Genomic DNA, 23,799 nt, shown 5'->3' on the forward strand with positions numbered 1-23,799 from the left:
CAAGGTTAGCAAAAATCAAATATTTTAATAGTAAGAAGCCTAGAAAGCCCTAAATTGGTAGGTGCTATTTGGGTTGAAGCAATCGTGTAATGTTTTTGACATTGGCACTTTGATTGTGAGAGTTGGGTGGTCAACTGAGGTTATTGGTTATTACTGGACACGAGCACATGCAATTTGGTGCGTCCCTGCGAAGTCTGCAGGAGCCAAAAGCCTCACAGCCATAGGAAGTGCCCAATAGATTCAGCTTTTTATAGCTAATATTATGCCTATGGCTATGGATATGGGGTGCATCTTGGGTTGGGTTGGTTTGGGTGGGATATAATCATCTTAAGTTGAAGTTTCAAGTGGAGCGCATATTCTAGAAATGTGCCCATTCTCTCGTGGCTCGTGGACATTGCTAAAAGCTCAAAATTAAGCTAGTGCTTTAGCCCAATTGTTTTAGGTTAAATTATATAACTAATGCTAACGGGTCTAATCCAGTAAAAAAGAGTCTTGACTTGCAGAACAGTAGTTTCAAGTTTGAACCCCATGAGAAATCCTCCGCCCCTTGTAATTATCAAGCATATACCGTGATCCACTGCTGCAGCCAAACAACCCAGTGCCATCCCACCCAATCTTCAACTTTGGGACCATCGTTGTTCTTGTTGCAGTCACCCAACCCACCGCCAGTACCAAGCAGCATATATTGTGGATTTAGCAACGAGGAAGATGGGGTTGGGTCCAAAGCCCTGCATATATATTTCTTGTTCGAGTTTCATAGTTGATGATCTTTTATAACTCCAAACCTGAGACTCAGATCTGGTTTTCCTACGTACTAGTTTCATTATGTCTATTCAGTTTTTTTTTATTATGAAGTTTATTTGGGTTGGTGAATCTGTATTATTGCTCTTTCTTGTTTGCACTCCAAAAGATACAGAGAAGATATGTCATGGCTCGAGACATCGTAAAAAAAATGAAGGAAAAAAACTAATGTTATGGATTACATAGATGAGTATATCCCTTGCATCGGATTTTTATTTTTTATTTTTTTTATTTTTATGTAAGGTTAAATCTGATGTTGTTAAAAAAAATGGAGTTTCTTTTTCCTAAAATTTTCTGCAGAAGTTGTGCGATGATGGTGATAGTACTACGACGGAGGTTATGGAGGAGCTGTAGAGCGGCAATGGAGGGTGTTCTTAGGTCGTGGCTGCGTTCAATGGATGAAAGATGTCGATTGAAGATACAAACATATAAAAGTTATATAAATTAATATAAATTAACCAAATAAAATAAGATAAACAAAATGGAGGGTGTTCATTACCGGTATATATACAAAAATTCTCCTATGCAGACATCCGGACGTTATTATGGTGCGAACGCCATGTATTTTATACTATCACTCTCTGCTTTTCTGCTTGTTTACAATTGCTTTCGCAGGATAATGATGTGTAGACATTCGGATAAAAGAATAACTATATATATATATATATATATAAGAAATGAGAACACAATGACTTTTTTAGAGTGTTAATAACAACTCCCTTTAATTTAAATGGTAAAAATTTGAAATTTTTTCAGCCCTTAGACCAAGTCTCTCCTTTTCTTTTTACTGCAATTTGAATTCATTAACACCCCTATTTGTGTAGTGTGAACTCATACTTTATCTTCTCTTGACAAGGTTTTTCTTTTTAATATTAATTTTGAGTCAGAGGAATTGGGTTTGTGGTAGGGATGTTAGGCAGTAGTTGTTGGTTTATTTGACTAGAAAATATACATAAAAAATAACATAAAATAACAAGCAACTTGTACAATCCTATTGGGCCATTTCAATTCACAGCACACTCTACAACAACAAAAATATTTTTATTATTATTTATAAATAAATAAAAACAAATTTTTTTGTAGTTTCTAACCACACAATGTATAAAATATAAAATTTTGTACTGGTATTAGTTTTTTTATATTTTTTAAAAAAATTTGTCAGAAGTGTGTACTGTGCTACTCTGAGCTCCCCACAAGGTTGGATCAGGCACCATGACGTCATACCTTTTATCCAAGCCACCCACTCATCTTTCCATCCAACGGCTCACAGCCCAATACCACGCATAAAATACTCCGTACCGCACCCGATCATCACTCTTCCTTACAAAAACACAAAGTCTGAATGTAGTTTTAAGACATGTGTTAAGAATGTCCATCACAAGTCTGTGGAAGCACATCTCCTTGGGAGGCGGGCCCCACTTTTCCGACCGTGATGATGATTATTAGTATTGGTATTAACCCTTGCTTTGGCTGTAATATTTTGACATTCCGAGGGGTAAAAAAAAAAAGCAAAACCCGAAAAAGCATTTTCTTATTTTTTTTTTTCCTTGTTGGTGGCATAAAGCATCTTCTTTTTATTCCAAGAGATTACATTACGTATGAGGATTTAGCTCTTAATGACAACATAAATCCATAGTTAAATTCGAAGTTAATCCCCAAGGACTCTTATTATTATTTTCATTATTGTGGGTTTGCTTATTTCACATATTTGTTTATTTTTTGTTACTTTATTTTATTTTTTGGGGGCCTTCTTTTTCTTTAGTCTTTACCTTCTCTTATTACACACCACATCAGTTTTCTTCGATTTGTTGATCTGCTTCTCAGACATGTTGGTCTCGATCTTTCTCTTAAATGGCCACTGGGGATCCTAGAGAGAGAGAGAGGGAGGGTGAGAGAGAGAGACAAAGAGACAGAGTGGGTGAATTTGAATTTTGATTGGAATTGTGATATGGGGTTGTGTCTGTGGAGAAGACGGTAGGTAATGACTGATGAATGATTGTGAAAAGTTTTGAGCTTTGTGGGGCTTTGTTGGGTGGCTTTGATTTGCTTGGACTTTGATATGGGTGGGTGCTTTCCTTGTTTTGGATCATCCAACAAGGAGGGTAGTGGTGTAAAGGAAGTGACCAAGAAGGACTCAGTTAAAGAAGGCTCAGCTGCTCAGTCTCACCATGTTACAAGAGTTAGCTCAGGTGAATTTTCTTTCCCCAATTTTTTTTCACAACTGTTTCTGGGTTTTCTTTAGTTTTGGTTAGTCTGATTACTGGGTTTCTTATGGTTGTACTGAATTTTGTAAATTTATGGTGTTTTTGGAAGTCTTCTGATGGTGGGTTTCTGGTGGAATTTTTTATTATGTTGATCTGATGCGTCTGTGGTGGTGGTGGTTTTTTATTTTTTTGGTTGGTTTTCTAATTGGGGTTTTCATGCTTTCTCTGTTAGAGTGATTCCTTGTTTGCGGATTTGTGTCGTTTGGACTTTAACTTGATGGAGTTGCAAATGGATCATTCCTGGAGATCTGCAATTAATTTCTGAAGTTTCAAGCATTTTGCTTTCTTTTGATGACGTTTCTGTTCATTCTTGAACTGCCAAATGTATGAGAAAGAGTTTCTAATAAGTGAGGTGAAAGCTTTAATGGAACAATCAAAATTTAGAACAGAAAACTTTTTTCTTTTCAGATGCTGTGCACCTCTGTATACAATTTAGAACCTATATTAGTTGAAATGTTTAAGCTTTAAATTAACATGGTCGTTGGAATCACTACCATGGCAATTTCTGTGTGCAATACAGACTACAGTACTGGTTTGGATTACTTGTCCAGCATAGGACATCCAACAAATGTGTGTTATGCGATATTATAGTGGACATATTGGAGTAATCATCATTTTCAATGATTTGATTGTAATATGTTTGCTTGTATATTTTGCATTTAGAAAACATAAAGGCCATTACCATCTCACTTCTTGTTTTCTTTTTCCCATTTTTATAAACGTCCATTAGGCTACTGAATATTTTCAAGAAATTCAGGGAAGATGTTATGTTGGATCTATGTATTTTAGTTTCATTGTTAACCAAAACACCTTTTTAACATCTTTGTTCCTTTTGCATAATTTTTGCAGACAAAAAATCTCGAAATGGTTCTGATCATAAGAAAGAACCAGCTATTCCAAAAGATGGACCTACGGCACACATTGCTGCACAGACATTTACTTTCCGGGAGCTTGCAGCTGCAACAAAGAATTTTAAGGCAGAATGTTTATTGGGTGAAGGTGGTTTTGGACGTGTCTACAAAGGTCGATTGGAGAGCACAGGACAGGTAGGTTGATTGGTTGAAAATGAAATGAGAATCATCATCAAAGCATGTTTTGAGTGTTTGCCTCTGAGTCATTTATCCTATCTGTAAGATTTAGGATCTTATTCAGCATATTCTACATCGTTCTACATTTTGCTTTTCCAAAGATTATATGTACTTATGCAGAACTCAATTGTTGAGTCTCCATCTACTCCATGATGGATCTCTTTACTTTGGAATAATTTGTTTCCAGGTAGTTGCCGTGAAACAACTTGACCGGAATGGCCTTCAAGGAAATCGAGAATTTTTGGTGGAGGTTCTTATGCTTAGCCTTCTGCACCACCCAAACCTTGTCAACTTGATTGGCTATTGTGCTGATGGGGATCAACGCCTCCTTGTTTATGAGTTTATGCCTTTGGGATCCTTGGAAGATCATTTACACGGTCAGATTGAATTTCTTTTATTCCCATAGAAAAGATAAAGACTTTTACTTTATTTAATGGCGATGCACCTTATACATTGTACATGATAAATACATATCTGGATAACTAGTTCTGCATGTGTAAGTCCTAAAATGTTAGTTCCTTTACGTGATCTTTTGAATTTGCAATAAGCTTTTAGGGATTGCTTTTATGGCAACATTTCTCACATGAAACATGAGTTAATCAGGGGTTCAGCAAAAGCTTTGTGCATAGTAGTGAAAACTCAGTTGTTTCCATTAGAATATATGAAGTATGTATATGCTTTGTGTTGTGTCGTCATGTTTTGTGTATGGTATTTGTCTGTTTGACGGCTGTCTTAAAAAATGTAAGAGCTATTATGGCCTGTGAATTGAGTTATTTTATGGGGGTTTGCAGTCAAAAATACTAATTAATTGACATCACTGAAGTAATGTTGCATTAGTCAAGGAAATTAAATGCCTGTCAGGCATTATCTAGGAGTTCCTAACAAAAATTATCTGGGGCCTGAAGCTTTTTAATGTACAATGTCAAGAAGTTCTATCACGTGAGTTAGTATCATGCAAATAGGTTACCATCACTGAAGTAGATGGGAGTGCTGATGATTAAATTCACATAATTAGTGATAGTGGATAGTTTTTAGTTTTCGCCAAGTCAAAAAAGAAGAATCATGACATAGTGAACTATTGATTAACGGTTTTTGCTATTTCCTTGACCATCATACAATGTTTTACCCGACTCTGTTATGTTTATCATTAGTGAGATTGGATGTCCTTCCTACAGGGAAAATGTAATTAAAGTTTATTGGGGAATTCAAATTTAGAAAAACCAGTGATGACCAATGATTGTTGGAGAAGACGTGGAAAATCTTCACTATTATAAGTTCTTAAATCTAGCTGCCTAGCTAATCTTTGGTCTATGACTTTTTGTATGGCTCTTATTTTGGTTCATTACGTTCATGGGACATTTTGTGTTTCTGTTGTAGTTCTAGGCTTGGTTTGCGTAGTTGAAATTCCAAATTTCATTTTTTTCATATTTGTCAATCCATGTACTGTTTAAATTGGGGATACTAGAAGACTAGGAAGGGCATCACTTGAATGTACATTGGCACAATGGTCCTAAGAAAAGCAGTACTGAGATGTACACGGGATATGTACAGAAGCCCTTTATGTAAAGCTGACATCGTATTGATGTTGATTCCAATTTAGAGGAAGCTGTTAATCTAGTCACCACTTTGTCTTGAAGAAAGAAGGGGAGGAATCTTCACTGTATATTTAATCTAGTCACCACTTTGTTGGGCCATGAGATAGGGGTGAGGGGGAAAAGATCTAAATAGTATGGAGAGGTGATTAGATTCAAGTTCAAGGCAAAGGGCCCTCAAATTAGTATTGGAACAGGAAAATAGAGTTTGAAAAGGCCCTGAATGAAGCTAAGCTGAAAAAGGGGGTTGGCAATTCCCAAGTTGTTAGAATCAAGGCTCTAACTCAATTTATCTATCTCCAAAGATGTGGACTGCTTCCCTAATAAAGTCTTGTGGGGGTCAACTACCCATACCTAGGTTCAAGTTTACCAAGGATCTCTAGGAAACCTTTCTCAGTGCTAACAAGTGAACAACTAAACACTGCTCAGTGAAAGAAATACTATATTAACCGGAAAATGTTAACATGAGACAGTAAATAATATAAACAGAATTCTCTAGATGAGTAATTTGATGGTTACTGGCCTTTTCTGCAAACATGATGATTACTTTTGCCATATCTAGTATACGAAATGAAGAATACAAGTCAATGATCACATGGAAGAATGCCCACACATGCCTACATTTCATATATGTATAGAGCACTTCATGAACAAGTGATGTCAATGTCATACCGTGAATACGTAGAGATCTAAGTCATAATTACTTAATTTAATGTACTGAGAAGCATCTGTAATTATTTTGCTTAATTATATCACCAAAACTTCAGGATTGTAATTTTGAAAATGCTTAAGAGCCTAATTTTAAAATTTTGCAGTATGATTATCTGTATTTTCCTTGAGCAACTTATTATACCCACAAATCTCTTAGTTACTCAAGTAAAAGTCTGAAGTTTGTGTTGTGCGTGTATAATTTCTGTAAATTACCCAGATTGCTTTTCGTTTACTGTTTTCAGATCTTCCGTCGGACAAGGAACCCCTGGACTGGAATACAAGAATGAAGATTGCAGCTGGTGCAGCTAAGGGGTTGGAGTATTTGCATGATAAAGCAAACCCTCCCGTCATATACAGAGACTTGAAATCATCCAACATCCTTCTTGATGAGGGATTTCACCCAAAGTTATCTGATTTTGGGCTTGCAAAACTAGGTCCTGTTGGTGACAAGACACATGTCTCCACACGTGTGATGGGGACATATGGCTACTGTGCTCCAGAATATGCTATGACTGGTCAACTCACTTTGAAGTCCGATGTCTACAGTTTTGGCGTGGTCTTCCTCGAACTTATTACAGGGCGAAAAGCCATTGATAATACCAGAGGTCATGGAGAGCATAATCTTGTTGCATGGGTAAGTATTCATTTATCATTTGAGAATTTTTTGCGTTGTCAGCATTTATCTGGTTAACTTTTCATGGATTCACTTGAAGCAAAGGTTTCCCTTTTTTTGTTTGTCTTTCCATTTTTCGGCTCTTTGGTTTTCAGGCACGGCCACTTTTCAAGGATCGTAGGAAGTTCCCAAAAATGGCTGATCCACTATTGCAAGGCCGTTACCCAATGCGAGGGCTTTACCAAGCTCTTGCTGTTGCAGCCATGTGTTTGCAGGAACAAGCGGCTACAAGGCCTCTAATAGGGGATGTTGTGACGGCTCTCACATACTTAGCCTCTCAAACATATGATCCAAACTCAGCCAGTGGTCATAGTAACAGAGTTGGTCCATCTACTCCTAGGCACAAGGACGAACGAAGGAACATGGCAGATGGACTGGATAGCCCAGATGAACCTGGACGTGGTGGGCGGCATGGTTCCCCTTCTACGCATAAAAACTCACCCGATTACAGAAGGAGAGACCCCATCAGGGACTTGAATACTGGCGTAGAATTAGGGAGGATTGAAACTGGCACAGGGTCTGGGAGAAGGTGGGGTTTAGATGGGTTAGAGCGACAAGAGTCTCAGAGAGACAGTCCAGTGAGTGCTGGGAGAGCAAGGGAAACTCCAAGAAATCGTGATCTAGATAGAGAACGTGCAGTGGCCGAGGCAAAGGTTTGGGGTGAAAATTGGAGAGAAAAGAAGCGAGCAAATGCAATGGGTAGCTTTGATGGTACAAATGAGTAAATGCACCAACATGCCAAGCAAATTTTTCTATCACCTTCTGAGGAAAAAAAGAGTGTTGTTAGGTTCTGGGGCTCATTGTTGATGAAAGAGAAATTGCGAGGGGTAGATCATCCTCTACGATCTTGGTTTCCATCTTCACCAAGGGAATAAGTGTCCTTTCATCGTCCGGCTTTGGCTATTGTTTGCTTGTCATATGTCATTCTTGTAGTTGAGTATGGAAACTGAATGCTTGGGTATTGTGGTAAAAGAAAAACAGTAAGAGAAAGGGAGGTATTGGAGGAAGGGGGTAGATTCACGATTTCGGGGGATTTACGGGTGTAGCCCCACAGCAGAATGGTTGTATGGAACATATTCATCTTTGTATTTATGTTCTGATGCTCATATTACAGGGAGAGTCAGGACGATGTGTAATTTTTGCCCCATATATTAGCCTGTTGTAAGTGGGGGAATTAGTGGGTTTGGTTTGGATGTTGTTGCATCTTTGTACTCATACAATCTCATGTATGGATTTCTGAGTCATGTTTTCGGCCTATACAGAAACGTTTGATCCGATTGTTCTCCATGTAAATTTCTCTCCTTATCAAAGCTATTTTCCAAATGTTTTGAAGTCTTCAATGTTCAAGTGCGAAAAAGAACAAAAAAATCCTATTGCAAAATATTGGCCTTCATACTATGTGAAGCTACATACTTCCATCATTCTCTTCTTTATGTCATAACATTCGTTTGTTCAGCATGGACCCAAATTGAAGAAATATGTATCGATAATGTGTCGAAGTATTTTTTTTTAATTGGCATATTATCGACAATGATATTGGCACTTTATTAGTATCAGTCTGCCACATCTGTGTAGGAAGAATTGATTTTTTTATATTTTTTATGTTGCCAAAGTTAGGAAAAGGAAAGGGATTTCTCATACATAGGGTGTTCGTATTCGAAGCCACTGGTCTACATGTTATTGTCTTTTTTCTATTGGACTAGACCCCATTAACATAGGAAGAATTGATTTATAGATGGTACATTTATAACCTCAATGATAAGACAAATGAAGTTGAGCATCCATAAAGCCTAGGGCACAAGAAAAATACGGGAAATGGCGTGCAGGTGGACAACAGAATTGCAACCACTCGTACTGCCCACCAGGCAAACAAGATATCTACTCCCCAGTAGCTAATAATTCATAACACGACATGAAATGAAACCAATGAAAGCCAATCTGCATGTCATTTTACCGCAATAAATGACGTTACAAAGTACCATAACTAGGCCCACACTAAAAGAAAAATTAATAAATTAATATAAAATGAAAAACACAAATCTTCGGACTACTTTTGATGAGACTTTCGAAGATGCTTGTACAATTTCACTCGACCTACTCAGTTGGGTAAATCTAAAACAGCTACTACTGCTCACAAATGGGACAAAAGTTACTTCGTATTTTACTTTCTACCCTCTGCTGGAAAATATTTACTGCAAGTACACATTGGAAAGTATTTCAAGCTCCAATTTGCTCAAAAGTACTGTCACTTGAAAAGTATTGAGATACTGTCCTCAACATCTGATATTCTGACGATCCATGATTTTTTGTGACAAATTCTAAAACAATTCTAGTGCAAGGGAAAGGAGTTCGAACTCAGGTTCAATGGGGCAGGCACACTTCATGATTTAACCGAACATATTATTATGTCACAACACAAAACACAAGCAATTACCCAAAAAATATACATCTCATTAAATGACCTAATAGTAATATTCCTGGTGTTCAAAACATTGGGGGTAAATCAGTACTAGGTGCTATTCGTTTTTACAGCTTCATAATTTGGTTATGCCTTCCATTCCACCACCACTGTTGAGATCACGGGTAATGTTGAACCCTGATCATGATCCCAAAAACATTGGGGGAAAATTAATAATAAAAAGAAAAACCTAAACTCTGGCATCCATGCTTCCCAAGCCCCTTAAAATATCCTGATCCTCAATTTTATATCATTTCCTCCTCTTTCCCTGCAACCAAAAAAAGAAACATAACTTGCTTCAGTTATTCTGGCCATCAACCAACATATATTACTCTGCAACTAGAAATGAAGCATACCGAGACATAATCATCCATAGTTAATTGCTTCCTCTTCTTTCCGGAAATCGGGCTCTCAGTCGGCTGCCTACCCATGGCACGCTTTGATGGTGTCATGCTCTGAAACAAAACATGATACATAATATATGATAATGCATTCACCAATTTGGCACTAACTAGACCACAAACATAACAAAAAAGAAATGTGCATTCGGTTCTTTCAATACGTTGGGGTAGGGAACACAGAACAAACCTTAGCAAGCTTCTTCTCTTTGCGGGCTTGTCTCTCCCTCTCGTCATATTCTTGGTTCTCTTTCTCCACCAATCTTATTAATGTATCACACCTCCTAGCAAGTTCCTGAGTTGTGCGAGACTTCACAAACCAATCAAAACGAAACAAGGGTGACGTGCGAAATGCTGCCTTCAACTCATCCCAGTTCCCATACCCGAGCTTGTGAACCATGCATATCTGCATTGAGCAATAGACATGAATAACCAGGTAATGGACATCAAAAATTCGCAGTCTGTATAAAATAATTTTTTCATAAAGATATTTTCAAATTGTACCATGAAACGATCACATTCTTCATTGTACAACTTCCCCTTGTTCTGACCATACTGGATCTTCAGTTCCAGCCATGGATTCTTGTAACGATCCAACTTCTTCCCAATAGCTTTCATGATCTCATCTTTCCGGGAAATCCTAGCCTCTCCTCTTTCAATGTTCTTAATGATTCTATCATAATCTGGAAGCATCAATAGAGTCAACAAGTTAGATTTAAAGGCTACATTCTTTACCTAACGCAACAGCAAAATGGTTGGACATCACTTACCATTTAACTCTTTGTATCTTTCTTTAAAAGCCTTTGCATATCTTTCAACTTCCTCCTCTGTTTTCCCCTCCATCTCGGCAGCAATGCTTTTTATGTCATTTCGGCCATACTTCTCACAGGCCCTAATGAAGGTATTGAAATCTCTTCTACTCCAAGAAGAGAAACCCTGAAATTCACCAATAATAAAGCTCAATAAAGAAAACCTAGATGAGAACCTCATTTGCAGCACATATTCAATAGACTTACTTCTTCTAACAGACGTTCCTTTTCTTCCACCTCTTCAGCAGTCAATGGATCCCCGACTTCTAAACATTCAATACCCAGTTAGCAAATGGAATAGCAGAAAGCAGATCAGCACATGGTGTCAATTCATATGGAAAAAAAATAAGTACCTTCTGGTTCATCCACCTCTATTGTGTCTTTCACCTGATTCTTTTGATGTGTTTGCTGAGAATTTTTCATCAAAAAGATAAATAAATAGTTTGCAAAGCAATAACTCTCAAACCATAAATTGTTGCAGCTAAAATAAAAAGGAAAATGAGAGTTCACTTATACACACCATGAGGTACCGTACTTCCTTTTCATACAGCTCACTGAGCCTCTGTGTGTTAAAAAATTGGAAATCATGTCTGAAGACAAAGGCAAGAAGAGATAATATTATCAAACATTGATAAGAGACATTGATAAGAGAACACAACACAGATAACAATCAGTAAGCAGCCTTCAAGAGGTGCTTACAATTGAGGCATGCGTGGAATTCGAGGCTCTTTTGGTTTTGCTGGACCACCTTGGCGCATTGTTTGCTTAAAATATTCTGACTCTGAGTAACTAAAAGTGAAAGCACAAAAATTCATATTTCAGAAACTAAATGAAATTAATACACAACTAAAGAGGCAGACAAGTAAAACCCCTTACTTGCGCTTCCGCTCTCTTTTTGGTGGCTCAATCCAGTTGTCGCTAACAATTTTCTTGAAGTCGAGCTTCTCATCCTTCATCAAGTAAAAAGATGCACATATAAGATGGCCAATAAATTTCAAATATGGGCCATAACTATGGTAACATAAATCAATATACTATAATAATCGATAAAAATACAAAAACATTCTCTACCTTCTCATCATCAAAGTCATACAATTCAGCAGCTGCAGAAACAGTATCGAAATTAAAAATTTGAATTTCCCTTTTAACATTGTCTATTGCAAGAACAAAAATATAATCAAGGATAAAACTAAATGCCAAGAACTTTTCAACATTGGTAAACATACTATCATCCATCTTAAATTTTATAGCATCTTCAGTAAATTTCTTCATCTTTGCATCAAGCTCAGCAGTTGCCTCTTCTCCTTTAGCAATGATCCTATCGATGTCCTCATCTGTAATTGTACTGTCCTTGGAGCTGAAAACCATTTCAGCACCGAACCTCACCATTTGAAGTAACTCATCTTTATTAACAGCTGCATCCAAGAATAAAATGTTAGGGAATAAATTTGTGTTTCATATATGCATTTTAAAGGAGGGATATCTTGAAGAAATTGTGTGGCTCACTTTTTTGCTCTGCTAATCGCCCTTGTTGAATCACCAAAGCATCAAGCGCAAGCTTTTTATAAGCCCTCTCAATCACTTTCTCCTCAATAGTATACTGTTTGAAAATTAAAATCATTTTCTGATAAACTACATAGTGCAAGCATTGCATAGCTGGAAATGTATCATATCAGGACACGTTCATACCTCAGTGCAGAACCGGAACACTTGAACTTCTTTCTTTTGACCAATCCTGTGAGCACGGTCTTGTGCTTGCAAATCAACTTGAGGGTTCCTATAACACGTCACATGCATTATCAAGCAGTAGAGGTATAGGCATGCAGACAGAAGAACAATAATCACTACCACTATAATGAAAATGCTGCAGATGCTTACCAATCACTATCGTAAAGAATGACAATATCTGCAGTAGCAAGATTAATACCAAGTCCTCCAGCTCTGGTTGATAGCAAAAAAACAAATTTCTCACTTCCAGGCTTATTAAAGGCATCAATGGAAGCATCACGATCTTCTCCACCAGTATTTCCATCAATTCGACAATACAGGTAGCCCCGAAACATTAAATAATCTTCAAGAATATCTAGCAGCCTTGTCATCTGATATTAAAACCAAAGGACACAGATGAGATATAATATCTCTGGGCATGCACAGCAACATAAATGCTTACAAGCATTCACAGGAATTCATACCAATACTCAATAAATGATTTTACAGAATGGAACAAACCTGTGAAAATATTAAGACCCTAGAATCACGTTCTTTTAACTTTGGAAGCAACTTATCCAAAAGAACCATTTTGCCTACAATGGAGATTTAAGAAAGGATGAGTCAAATGACCATCGACCAACCAATATGCATCCATGAGGTCCATGGCTCACAAAATGTTAAGCTTACCAGCATTTGTGATAAGATGGTCTCCAGTTGTATAAGGAGGCCCAGGCTCAGCACCTTGAAAAAGATATGGATGATTGCAGCATTTACGAAGCTGCATTGCTATGTTCAGAAGGCGCTTACGTTCTCCACCAGCATTAACAACTTCAAGATCTTTTTGCAGTAAAGCCCTGTAGTACTGTTTTTGCATTTGTGACATGCCCACTTTGAGTATTGTTTCTTTTTTCGGAGGCAAACCTTTCTCAACATCTGACTTCAACCTTCGGAGAAGAAATGGCCGGAGGACCTTAAAGGACACATAAATGAAGTGAGATACTGTAATGATAAAAGCAGGAGCCACAATACTAAACAGTTGAGAATATTTTAGGCCTACCTTATGAAGCTGTTGAACAACCTCCTGCTGGTCATTTTCACCAGAAATTTGAAACCATTCATCAAAAGTTTCTGCAGAACTAAATATCTCGGGCAGAAGAAAGTTAAGCAGAGACCATAGTTCATGGAGATTGTTCTGCAAGTTGACCGCAGCAAAAAAAAGAGTCAAGAATCCTTACAGCAATCCGAAATTCAGAGAAAGAAATATTGTTGCTACTTCAAAAGAGCAAGAAAGACTGAGTTGAACTCAGGTTACCCTCCGAAAGTTATATAGAGGCAAAAGAGATTAGGAACTTTCAAGTGAATGCAAGATAAGCATGCTTAAAGCATCAGCATATTAAATTACATCCAGTATGTAGCATGTCCCTAATATCACAATTGATACCTGAAGTGGTGTGCCCGTAATTAGAAGGCGGAAATTTGTATTATACAGCCTCATAGTTTTTGAAAGCAGTGAATTCTCGTTCTTGATTCGATGGGCTTCGTCAATGATTATATAGCGCCAGCTAAAACGGCGTAGGCAAGTCTTCTCTTTGATGGCCATTTCAAAACTTGTGACACAGACATCAAAATTTCCCGCAACCAGCAGGTCCTCACGTATATGCTTCTGCAAGATTTAGAAAGTAATGAAATATTGAGCAGAGTATAAACCAAAATATAAATATGACTCACTTGTACAAACGAACCCGGAATGACTTACTCTTTCATCAGGATTACCAAGAAACTTTACAGCACGCAAGGTGGGGCAGAAACGCCGAATCTCATTCATCCAGTTTCCAAGTGTTGACTTTGGAGCAACTACCATATGAGGGCCAGTTATCCCTCTAAACTCATGCAGGTATCCCAACAAGGAGATGGTTTGCAATGTTTTACCAAGCCCCTAATGGAAGAGAACAAAAAACATTTATCACTACCATAGCCTACCAAAGTAAAATATCCTTCATGTTATTTAAAAACAGAATGACAAAGGCACATTGCAACTCGAAAACAAAACGTAAATACCCAATCCAACACGGGGAAGAAAGGAAAGAGCCAACCCTAAAAGACAGAATTCAATGCTTACCATTTCATCTGCGAGGATTCCATTTATACCATTTTCATAGAGTCGTATGAGCCAATTCAACCCAGCAAGTTGGTAATCCCTCATCTTCCCTTGAATACCTACAAAAAAGGAAAAGGGAAAAGCAAGGGTTCAACTTTAAGCTGCCCCTGAACTGTGAAGTTTGTCATTAAATAAAAGCCTTCAAAAAACAACTAAATTTAAGAGAAATCTCTCACAAGAAGGTTGCGTCAACAGTCGTGTGGTTCCAGTCCCAGACAAACCATCTTCTTCCTCCTTAAGGCATTCTTCATCTTCTTCCTCTTCAGTTATTTTTGAAGCATGGCGACCTCTAATTTGTGTGAAAAAGGAAGAAAGCACCAGTAAGAACATTTAAAAAATTCATTCATGCAACAATAGTAACCCATTAAAGGCATTCATCCTACTTTTTGGAGCGTCGGAAACTCTAGCATTCCTATTTATTTCTTCAAGGTAAATAAATCACCAGCGACAATAATCAATAACCCAATACAGTAAGAATTATGAATATGCAATACTCTTAAATGGTTGTTGAACTTACTTTCCCTTCACTTTCTTCTGGGATGCAGATTGATCACTTTTGGCAAAATGGGCAAATAACTCTGTTTGCTGCAGAAGATACTTCAACCGCCCCTTCCCCTTATTGTTCTGTCATTAAACCAACACCGACAGAATCAGCTACCGTAAAAAACAGACTATAAATATCCAATACCAAGTAAACTACGCCAACCATATTAGCCCTTCCAACATACTCACCATGTCAGCATCAATGGCTGCATTTTGCGTATCCAATATTTCCTGAACCTTTTGCTTCTTCATTTGTTGCATGTCTCTAAGCCTGGCCTTTTCACGTTTTCCAATTTCAGCATTACTCAAATTAGTGTCGTCATCCTGCAAGACGATCATGCAAAAGAGGACATGAGGGAAGAAAAGGTGCACCCAAATGGTTTGGCGTTTACAGCACCAAACCTTGAAGACACAAACTCAATTAAACATGACAATGACAATGATTATCAACCAAAAGAAAACTAATTTAGAGAAATTTCAGAAGAAATATCCGGTAAAGCCAACCAAAAATCAACCACTAGCATCGGTTTCTCAGCTTTCATACCAGAAGATACAGTAAACGCGTAAAGAAACTTGCTTTTCCTCTCCTTTACTCATCTCTAGCTTCGAAACAAAGGACCACCATGCAGAACATAGAAATGGAGATAAATCATATAAAAAACCCGGATCCCAAGTATTCGTTTCTCTCCTTCCTTCGCTATTCTTCTGACCCCAATATGGGCAAAAATAACCAATCCCTAGACCACCAAAACCCTAGCGCAAAAGTTCCCTAAAATAAATTAAACAACCCTAGTACACACAAGCAGTAACATAACCGAACTCAGATCCAACAAAACGACACCCCAAAACCCCTCCACAGAAGCTGCCGCAAAGGCAGAATAGTAAATGCATACCTCATCCTCCTCAAAGCCGTCATCGCCGTTCTCATCGGCAGCCACGTCATCGTCTGAGCCAGGGTAGGCGTCGCCGGCGGCGGCCTCGTCGTCGTCAGAATCTGCGGAGCGAGCCACGGCCTCGAGCTCCTCCTCGTCCACCTCCTCCTCCTGGTCGTTGATCGGCTCCTCGTCGGACGAATTAGAGCCGTTGGATAGGGCTTCATCGGACGACACCTGCGGCTTCGAGGCTCTCGCCATAGTTCTTTTCTCAGATCGAGGGTTTCGTAAATTGAAAAAGAGGAGACGCTCAGGAGGAGAGAATGGACCGACTTTAAATTTTAGAATTTAGAAGTCACTCGGCGAAAATAATGAAAAATTGAAAAATGCGAGAGAGTGGTGCGCTTGGGGGTGGGTTATTAAATAATTGCGTTTGTAGCCGTCCGATTTGGAAATGTGAGATGTGCGGTATAGAATTGCGTTTGGGGGAGAGGGAGAAAAGTGAGAATTTCCCGCCAATAATAAGGAAACGTGATTTCCCGCTCGTGTGTAATTGGGTTGGTACTCCGGGTCTTTGGGTCGGGCACCCGTAGGCTTATCGGCTCGAGCCTCCATCTTTTTTGGGTCGTAAATGCGCTTCAACGCTGGTCCCCTAGCAAATGGGCTTGCTTTCCTGTGGGTTTGTGTGAGGCTATAATGATTTTTATTTTATTTTTTATATACAAGGGACGGGATATTGGGGAGAGAGGAATCGAACTTAAAGTGATTATATGGAGAATCACATGGGAGGTGGTTCTCCCCAAAAGTGATTCTGGCCTATCTAGAATTACTTCCAAACGAGCCCTTAGAATATCAAATATAGGATTAAATGCTTTTAACCACTTTCAAAATGTTCTCATAAAGATGTATGTAAAAGGAAGATGAAAATCTGTATTGTGTCTAATTGCATGTTCCTTCATTAATTAAATTATCCACTCTTTTTAAACAATTAGTTTTTTCAATATATATTTGCATTTGTGTGTCACATAAGAATGCAAAACTCCATTATTAAATTAAAATATTGGAGGAAACATACTTCTAGAAATCATATTGAAATTCCTTATAGTGGTAATTCTATACTTACTCTCACTCAAGCCTCAAGCAATCAAATGCTAATTAATCATTATATGTGAAGGATATCATTCTCACTCGTTCAAGTTCATCTTTGTTTTAGTATGTTAAAAGATAAACTTGCTGGTGATTTCTTTGTGTTTAGTATCTTTGAATCATGCACAAATTCAAACATTACCCCATTACTCTATACATTATGTACTGCTAAGAGTCTGAAAAATGTGTATATTAATTATGCAAGTACAACAGAAAAATCAATGGCTTAAGAAACTTTTAATTTATACATATGCCTTGAAATAAGTGTATTAATTAGAAGCGTCTTGATCATCATGTACATCAGCTAATTTATTTGTCAATATTTAAAATTTCTCCGCTATTGTAATTAGTAGCAAAGCAAGAAATTTTATTAAAGAGGGTCAACCTTAAATAGTGAGTGAGAATTTTGCCTAATTGATTGGCTCATTCGATTAAAGAAATCACGAGAAATCTTAGGAATTATGAGGTGTGTTTATGTGATGTTGTGTTCGAAAAAAGATACTACTAGAGCCAAGAGGGATTTTGTAGTGTACTTGGTTAATTGTTATAGTCCAGCGATTTAAATAGTAAACAAAGAAAAGGAGAAAGGGAGAAAGTGAGTAAACTCAAAAGATGAGAAGGGTCAGCCATGTAATATAGAAAGTAATTGAGTCAAATGCAATACATACATAAACAAATTATCAAAGAGTTAGAAGGGTCGAGTGACCTTTGTGGGCCTAATTGGCTCCGCCCATAATTGTAATGACTTTTGTAACTAGTTTATATTGTCATTTGTGACTAGTGACTTTTTTGGCTAAATCATAAATGCAATTCTATAATTTCACAATATATATATATATATAAAGCATTCACAACGCCTAAATCGTCATCATGTACATCATTTAATTATATCTAGAAGATGAAAGACAAAAGGGTGATCAAATTTAATTAAGCTAAAATAAAGTAGTGGGGATTATTACATAACATATATAGCTAGCTTAGCTTCCACTTATATATTGGCTACCATTGTAACTCTTATATCCTAGACATAAATCAATCTATTTTTAAACTATTATCAAAAACCCAAATTTAAATATAGGTTAATAGTTGTCATAATATTATAAAATATTTATACACTATGCCATCTACCAACTTGTCAAATTCCTTATGTTTAGCATTTATATTTAACTGTTTTTAGTTAGGCACCTATTTAATATTGAAATGTTTTGACAAAAAATAAATTAATGAATACATAAATAACAATGTAATACATACAGTACAGTAATATACTACCTAAATCATAACAATATTATAGCTAAACAATGATAATATATACCTATTACAAGTTAATCTTTTTTGTCTAAAAGTATATTGATTAGGTAATTGTCTATTGGAAAATTATGGCGATACATGCAAAAAATAATTTACCTACATATCTAATACAAGATAGGTAAATAGATAGATACAAATTTATGTATAAAATAAGGTACATTATTTGTATAGAAAAATAGGTAAATTAAATCGAAAATCAAAGATAATAGGTACATTATTAATATTTATAAAAGATAATAGATAAATTATTATTTATAAAAGATAATAGGTATATGGAAATCAACCCCATCATTAAAACGAATAATTAATTGCAGACAAAAATTCTAGTGGGGATCATTAGGGGTGGGCATTCAAACTGGTGAACCGGAAATCCAAGCCAAACTGCACCGAACCAAACCGAAAAAAAATCGAGTTGACCAAAAAGTCAACAACGGGTCAAAAACTGAACTGGACCGATTTTGGTTTCGATTCTATGTCTTCAAAAACGGACCAGGCCGAACCGAACCGGTCAAATTAAAAAGTATAAAATTTCAATATTTATTTATATTCAATGCTATATTTTTAATCTCATAATTAATATTTATCCAAGTTCAATTTCAAAATATCTCTCTTTTCTAGCTTTAATATTTATTTTTATATGAAATTAAATAATTTGTTAATTTTCAAGTCAAAAAAAGAAAATTTCAGTTAAAAATTGTATCAAAAAATAATTTTTATAAACCGGTTCAAAATTGAACCGAACTGGAACTGATTCAACAAGAACCGGACAGTTTTTGAATTTTTTTTAATTAAAATCGAACCGAACCAAATTGGATGAATAGTACCGAATCGATTCTAATTTGAGGCAAAAATCGATCCAAACCGAACCCTGCCCACCCCTAGGGATCACCACAATAAAGTGGGGAATGAAAAATTAAAACGCCACCACATAACACGTTGAATTGTAAATAAGGGTATTTTGGGAATTTAAACATTATAATAAATCAGATATTGAGCTTAATGAGGTAACTTGATGAATTGGATCCTAATCATGGGTTTTTAATTATCAAAATTGGGTTTTATTAATATGAACAAAAAGTGATGAATTGCGGGTAATGAAAATTCAATTTGGAGGGGATAAGCCAAATTTACTACTTATATTATACATAATGGATAAACTTTATTTTTATGCCTTACCTACAGCTTCTTTCTCATCAACAACTGAGGTTGGTTGAGGGTGCACTTTATCCTATGCTTTACTTAATTAGCAAGTAACACACTACCCAAAAATAGAAGGGGCACACATACACATAGAATGGCAATCTGAGTTGTACTAGCATGGGCCGCCTCTATAATGCTTGTCTTACTAGATATTATTATTCTCCCATCCATCAAAGCCATTGGAATAAGCCCCGACGTCAAAACGCATCGTGGTCAGTTCATTATCGATCTGGCGGCGCGCAAAGGGAGATGAAGCAGAACTTAGTAAGATGGCCCCATTAAGCACCGTCACCACCTATGTAAGCTTCCTATACTCTCCATGAGATCCATGCGTGACAATAAATGTGGTCGAGGTGTCCAAAAATGAACATATATAGCAAGTTGATCGATCATGCATGCTTCCAACACATATGGTGGTAACTAGTGTTACAACTCTAACTTGCATGCATACATTATGGGGTTTTTGCTTTGTAAGTATATGCAGGGGCAGATCCATAGAGAAGCTATGGTTAATTGACCCCCACAACCTCTGGAATCCCCCATTAAAGGGGAAAAACTTGACCCTCGCAAACTGTTAGATGAAAGGCCCCAAAGGGCACGCATCGTAGGCTGTTCCTTCCTTTAGAGCGCAGCACCTTTTTATATATATATAAACCAGGCAAAACGACGTCGTTTTGGCATAGGTTTAAACAAAATTTAAATAATAATAAAAAAGGCAGTAATTGATGCCCGATATTTAAGCTCCCCCAAATGAGTTTGAACTCATTTCTTCAATTCTCAACCCTAAACGACCAAACCCCTAAACCTATTAAACCATCCTTCACCCAATTTGATGGCAGCTTCCCCTACAAATCTGACACCGGTTCACCCAATTTGATGGCAGCTTCCCCTACAAATCTGACGCCGGCGGCGACATCCTCATAGTGGCGGTGGCAGCAGCATCAGCAAAGTAAAAAATTCATCCCCAAAATCAATTTGATTTCAAAGATGTATTTGTCCCGCAAATTTGAAAGTATGTTATCCAATCTCATTATGCTTTATTTAATTAATAAAGATTCTTATATGGTTTTGTTTTTCTTGATTAGTTGTTGTTGATGAGGTTTTATTTTGGTTAGTTAATTTGAATAAATTAGGGTTTTATGTTAGATTATATCCTAAATTTAATTGGTTGTTGAGATTTTATTTTGGTTAGTTTGAATAAATTTGGGGTTTTTGAATAGATTGTAATTGTATTTGTTAGTTTTTATGCTTTAATTAGATTGTATCTTCTTGGAAAATTGGATTAGTTTTTATCTATTCAATTGGTTGGTGGATTGGTTGTTGATGCTTGATTGGTTATTTCTACCAATACAGTTATAAAACGATACCTCAAGAGAAAGTTATCATTAACTACTTCTAGTTTGGATAATGTGGGCAATTCAAGTTCGAGAGATGTGGGTATTTCTAGAGATGTGGATAGTTCGAAAGAAAGTGAATTGCATATGTCATTGCTAATCTTCCTGTAGACCTTGGACTTCGACCTCAAATGTTGGATTATAATCCTAACATTTGAGACGAAGTTCGAAGAGCATATCTACAAAAGAGTATATGTTAGCCTAAGGATTGCATATTTCCACAAACCGATCTTTCAGGATATGATCGACGATTTAATGTCAAGTGGTTAGATGAGTTTGACTGGTTGGAGTATAGTATAAGTAAAGATGCTTCATTTTACCTTTATTGTTATCCCTTCAAATCCAATTTCAAAATTGGTCAAGGGTGTAGCAATGCCTTCACAAAGATGAGTTTCAGAAATTGGAAGAAAAAAGATAAAAGTAGGCAACATGTTGGAGGTGCTGGAAGTGTTCATAATCAATCTAGACAATATTGTTTGGATCTTATGAATCAGAACCAACATATTCAAATAGTTTTGAAAAAACAATCAGACCAAACTCATATTGATTATCACATTTGCTAGACATCTTATCTTGATTGCGTGAGATTTTTGTTGAAGCAAGGTCTTCTTTTTTGTGGCCATGATGAGAGTGACACTTCAAAAAACATGAGGAATTATTTGGAGCTCTTACAATTTCTTACTGGTCATGATGAGAAAGTTAAGGCCATTGTGTTAGAAAATGCTCAAGGGAATCTCAAGCTAATAGCTTCAACAATTCAAAAAGATATTGTGAATGCTTGTGCCACTGAAACTATTAAGAAAATCATTAAGGATATGGATGATGCATTCTTCTCTTTATTAGTTGATGGATCACCTGATGTGTTAGTAAAAGAACAGATGACGGTGATGTTTCGTTATGTGGGCAAAAGTGGGAATGTAATTTAAAGGTTTGTGGGCATTCAACGTGTTGGCAACACTACATCGAACTCACCAAATGAGGCTACTGACACATTATTTTCAAGAGAGGAATTAAGTATTTCCATGCTAATAGGACAAGGATCTGATGGAGCTAGTAATATGAATGGTGAGTTCAATGGTCTTTAAAACACATATTTTGAGAGAAAATCATTGTGCCTATTATATTCATTATTTTGCACATCAACTTCAATTAGCTCTTGTGGTCGTGGCAAAGGAAAATGCTGATATTGCCACTTTCTTCACATCTTGCAATAGGTTGATTGATATTGTCAGAGTATCGTGTAAGCGTCGTGACATGCTTAGAGATCAACTACAAAAGGATATTACGAAAGCTCTTGAAAAATATACTCTTCCAACATGGCAGGGCTTAAATCAAGAAACTCCTCCCAAGTGTCCTGGTGATACACGTTGGAACTCACATTATAGTACATTACTCAGTATTATTTCCATGTTCAAATCTGTGGTGAAAGTGCTTAAATTGATTATTGAGGATGGCTTCACTGATAATATAGGTGAAGTAAATAGGTCATTGAGAGAAATACAATCTTTTGAGTTTGTATTTCACATATTTTTCATGAGATCTATATTGGAAGCCACAAATGATTTGTCACAAGCATTACAAAGAAAAGACCAATATATTGGGAATGCAATGACTTTAGTCAAAGATTCTAAGGACCAACTACAACACATGAGAGAGAATGCATTTGAAGCCTTGCTTGATCAAGTATCTTCCTTTTGTGGCAAACATGATACTAAGGTTTCAAACATGGATGATGCATATGTAGCTTAATAGAGATCACATTGGAGAGCTCTTAGAATAACACACCTCCATCATTATCTTGTGGACATCGTTATTCGAATCATTAAGTGGCAACTTGTAGAATTAAATTATCGCTTCAGTGAGGTAAATACTGAGTTGCTTCTTTGTTTGACATGTTTGAGTCCGAATGATTCATTCATAGTTTTTGACAAACAAAAGCTACTTCGTTTTGCTGAATTTTATCATCAAGATTTTATTCCCCGAGACCTCTTGGCACTCGAAGATCAACTTGGAATTTATATTCATCATATGCGTACGAGGAGTAATTTTTCTCAATTGCAAGGGATTGATAGCCTTGCAAGAAAAATGGTAGAGAAATGGTTGCATATAACATTTAATTATATTTATTTGCTTCTCACATTAGTCATAACTCTACCGGTTGCAACTGCTTATTTAGAGAGAGCATTTTATGCGATGAATATTGTGAAAGGTCCACTTCGCAACTGAATAGGAGATCAATGGTTGAGTGATTGCTTACATGTTTATATTAAGAACGATGTTCTACTTGTATTGATAACGAAACTATAATGTGATGTTTTTATAATATGAAAACTCGTCGTAGACAATTATAATGTGGTTTTTTCAATTAATTAGGAATTATAATATTATCATTTCATTTTTTAGTCCATTTTGATAGAAATTTGTTAACCTTTTAGACGTTGATCCTTGGAAGGAAAATTCCTGGATTCGCCACTGAGTACATGCATGCAGTGGTGGACTCATAGAGGCGCAAAAAGGTGCAGTTGCACCTCTTCTCTCCTAAAAATACCATAGAAGTCAATCATCTTAATCTCTTAGGCTGCTGGGTGGTTGGCCAAGAATGCCCACAACATGTTTGTGGAAATACCAGTGTAACATCTAGGAAAATTTTTTATAAAAAAAGATAATAATA

The 23,799-nt window shown here is 36.7% G+C and overlaps 3 protein-coding genes across 3 annotated transcripts; 2 read left to right on the plus strand and 1 right to left on the minus strand.

The window, feature by feature from the left end:
* Positions 1-2,468: 2,468 nt before the first annotated feature.
* Positions 2,469-8,452, plus strand: LOC110751582 (Protein kinase superfamily protein). Its single transcript, XM_021952069.2, has 5 exons — positions 2,469-2,990; positions 3,915-4,111; positions 4,341-4,530; positions 6,699-7,090; positions 7,225-8,452. Exons 1-5 carry the CDS (start codon positions 2,861-2,863, stop codon positions 7,852-7,854), a joined length of 1,539 nt encoding a protein of 512 aa, XP_021807761.1. The 5' UTR covers positions 2,469-2,860; the 3' UTR covers positions 7,855-8,452.
* Positions 8,453-9,512: 1,060 nt separating this feature from the next.
* On the minus strand, positions 9,513-16,465 carry CHR17 (chromatin remodeling factor17). Its single transcript, XM_021952068.2, has 25 exons — positions 16,099-16,465; positions 15,395-15,529; positions 15,180-15,286; positions 14,839-14,951; positions 14,624-14,721; positions 14,261-14,440; positions 13,946-14,167; positions 13,562-13,696; positions 13,192-13,474; positions 13,024-13,097; positions 12,673-12,893; positions 12,484-12,571; positions 12,301-12,394; positions 12,021-12,209; positions 11,866-11,897; positions 11,671-11,744; positions 11,494-11,583; positions 11,315-11,384; positions 11,148-11,202; positions 11,002-11,060; positions 10,756-10,921; positions 10,490-10,668; positions 10,176-10,391; positions 9,944-10,042; positions 9,513-9,855 (listed from the first exon to the last, which is right to left on the minus strand). Exons 1-25 carry the CDS (start codon positions 16,336-16,338, stop codon positions 9,838-9,840), a joined length of 3,237 nt encoding a protein of 1,078 aa, XP_021807760.1. The 5' UTR covers positions 16,339-16,465; the 3' UTR covers positions 9,513-9,837.
* Positions 16,466-21,775: 5,310 nt separating this feature from the next.
* On the plus strand, positions 21,776-22,877 carry LOC110751580 (uncharacterized). Its single transcript, XM_021952066.1, has 3 exons — positions 21,776-21,990; positions 22,057-22,193; positions 22,282-22,877. The coding sequence occupies exons 1-3, from the start codon at positions 21,776-21,778 to the stop codon at positions 22,875-22,877; spliced, it is 948 nt and encodes a 315-aa protein (XP_021807758.1).
* Positions 22,878-23,799: the final 922 nt, after the last annotated feature.

Source organism: Prunus avium, chromosome 1, assembly GCF_965620075.1.
Source record: "Prunus avium chromosome 1, drPruAviu1.hap1.1, whole genome shotgun sequence".
NCBI classification, from domain to species: Eukaryota; Viridiplantae; Streptophyta; class Magnoliopsida; order Rosales; family Rosaceae; genus Prunus; species Prunus avium.

What these genes read in the sequence shown, in the direction of transcription:
- LOC110751580 (XM_021952066.1), top strand. Translation starts at nt 21,776, where the DNA reads ATGAGGAATTATTTGGAGCTCTTACAATTTCTTACTGGTCATGATGAG. An exon ending in GTTGATGGATCACCTGATGT is followed by an intron (nt 21,991 to 22,056) that starts GTTAGTAAAAGA and finishes TGTAATTTAAAG; the next exon opens with GTTTGTGGGCATTCAACGTG. An exon ending in TGGAGCTAGTAATATGAATG is followed by an intron (nt 22,194 to 22,281) that starts GTGAGTTCAATG and finishes AACTTCAATTAG; the next exon opens with CTCTTGTGGTCGTGGCAAAG.
- CHR17 (XM_021952068.2), bottom strand. Translation starts at nt 16,338, where the DNA reads ATGGCGAGAGCCTCGAAGCCGCAGGTGTCGTCCGATGAAGCCCTATCC. An exon ending in GGGTCTTAATATTTTCACAG is followed by an intron (nt 12,894 to 13,023) that starts GTTTGTTCCATT and finishes TTTTAATATCAG; the next exon opens with ATGACAAGGCTGCTAGATAT. An exon ending in AAAAGAGAGCGGAAGCGCAA is followed by an intron (nt 11,584 to 11,670) that starts GTAAGGGGTTTT and finishes TTTCACTTTTAG; the next exon opens with TTACTCAGAGTCAGAATATT.
- LOC110751582 (XM_021952069.2), top strand. Translation starts at nt 2,861, where the DNA reads ATGGGTGGGTGCTTTCCTTGTTTTGGATCATCCAACAAGGAGGGTAGT. An exon ending in TGTTACAAGAGTTAGCTCAG is followed by an intron (nt 2,991 to 3,914) that starts GTGAATTTTCTT and finishes TAATTTTTGCAG; the next exon opens with ACAAAAAATCTCGAAATGGT. An exon ending in CTTGGAAGATCATTTACACG is followed by an intron (nt 4,531 to 6,698) that starts GTCAGATTGAAT and finishes TACTGTTTTCAG; the next exon opens with ATCTTCCGTCGGACAAGGAA.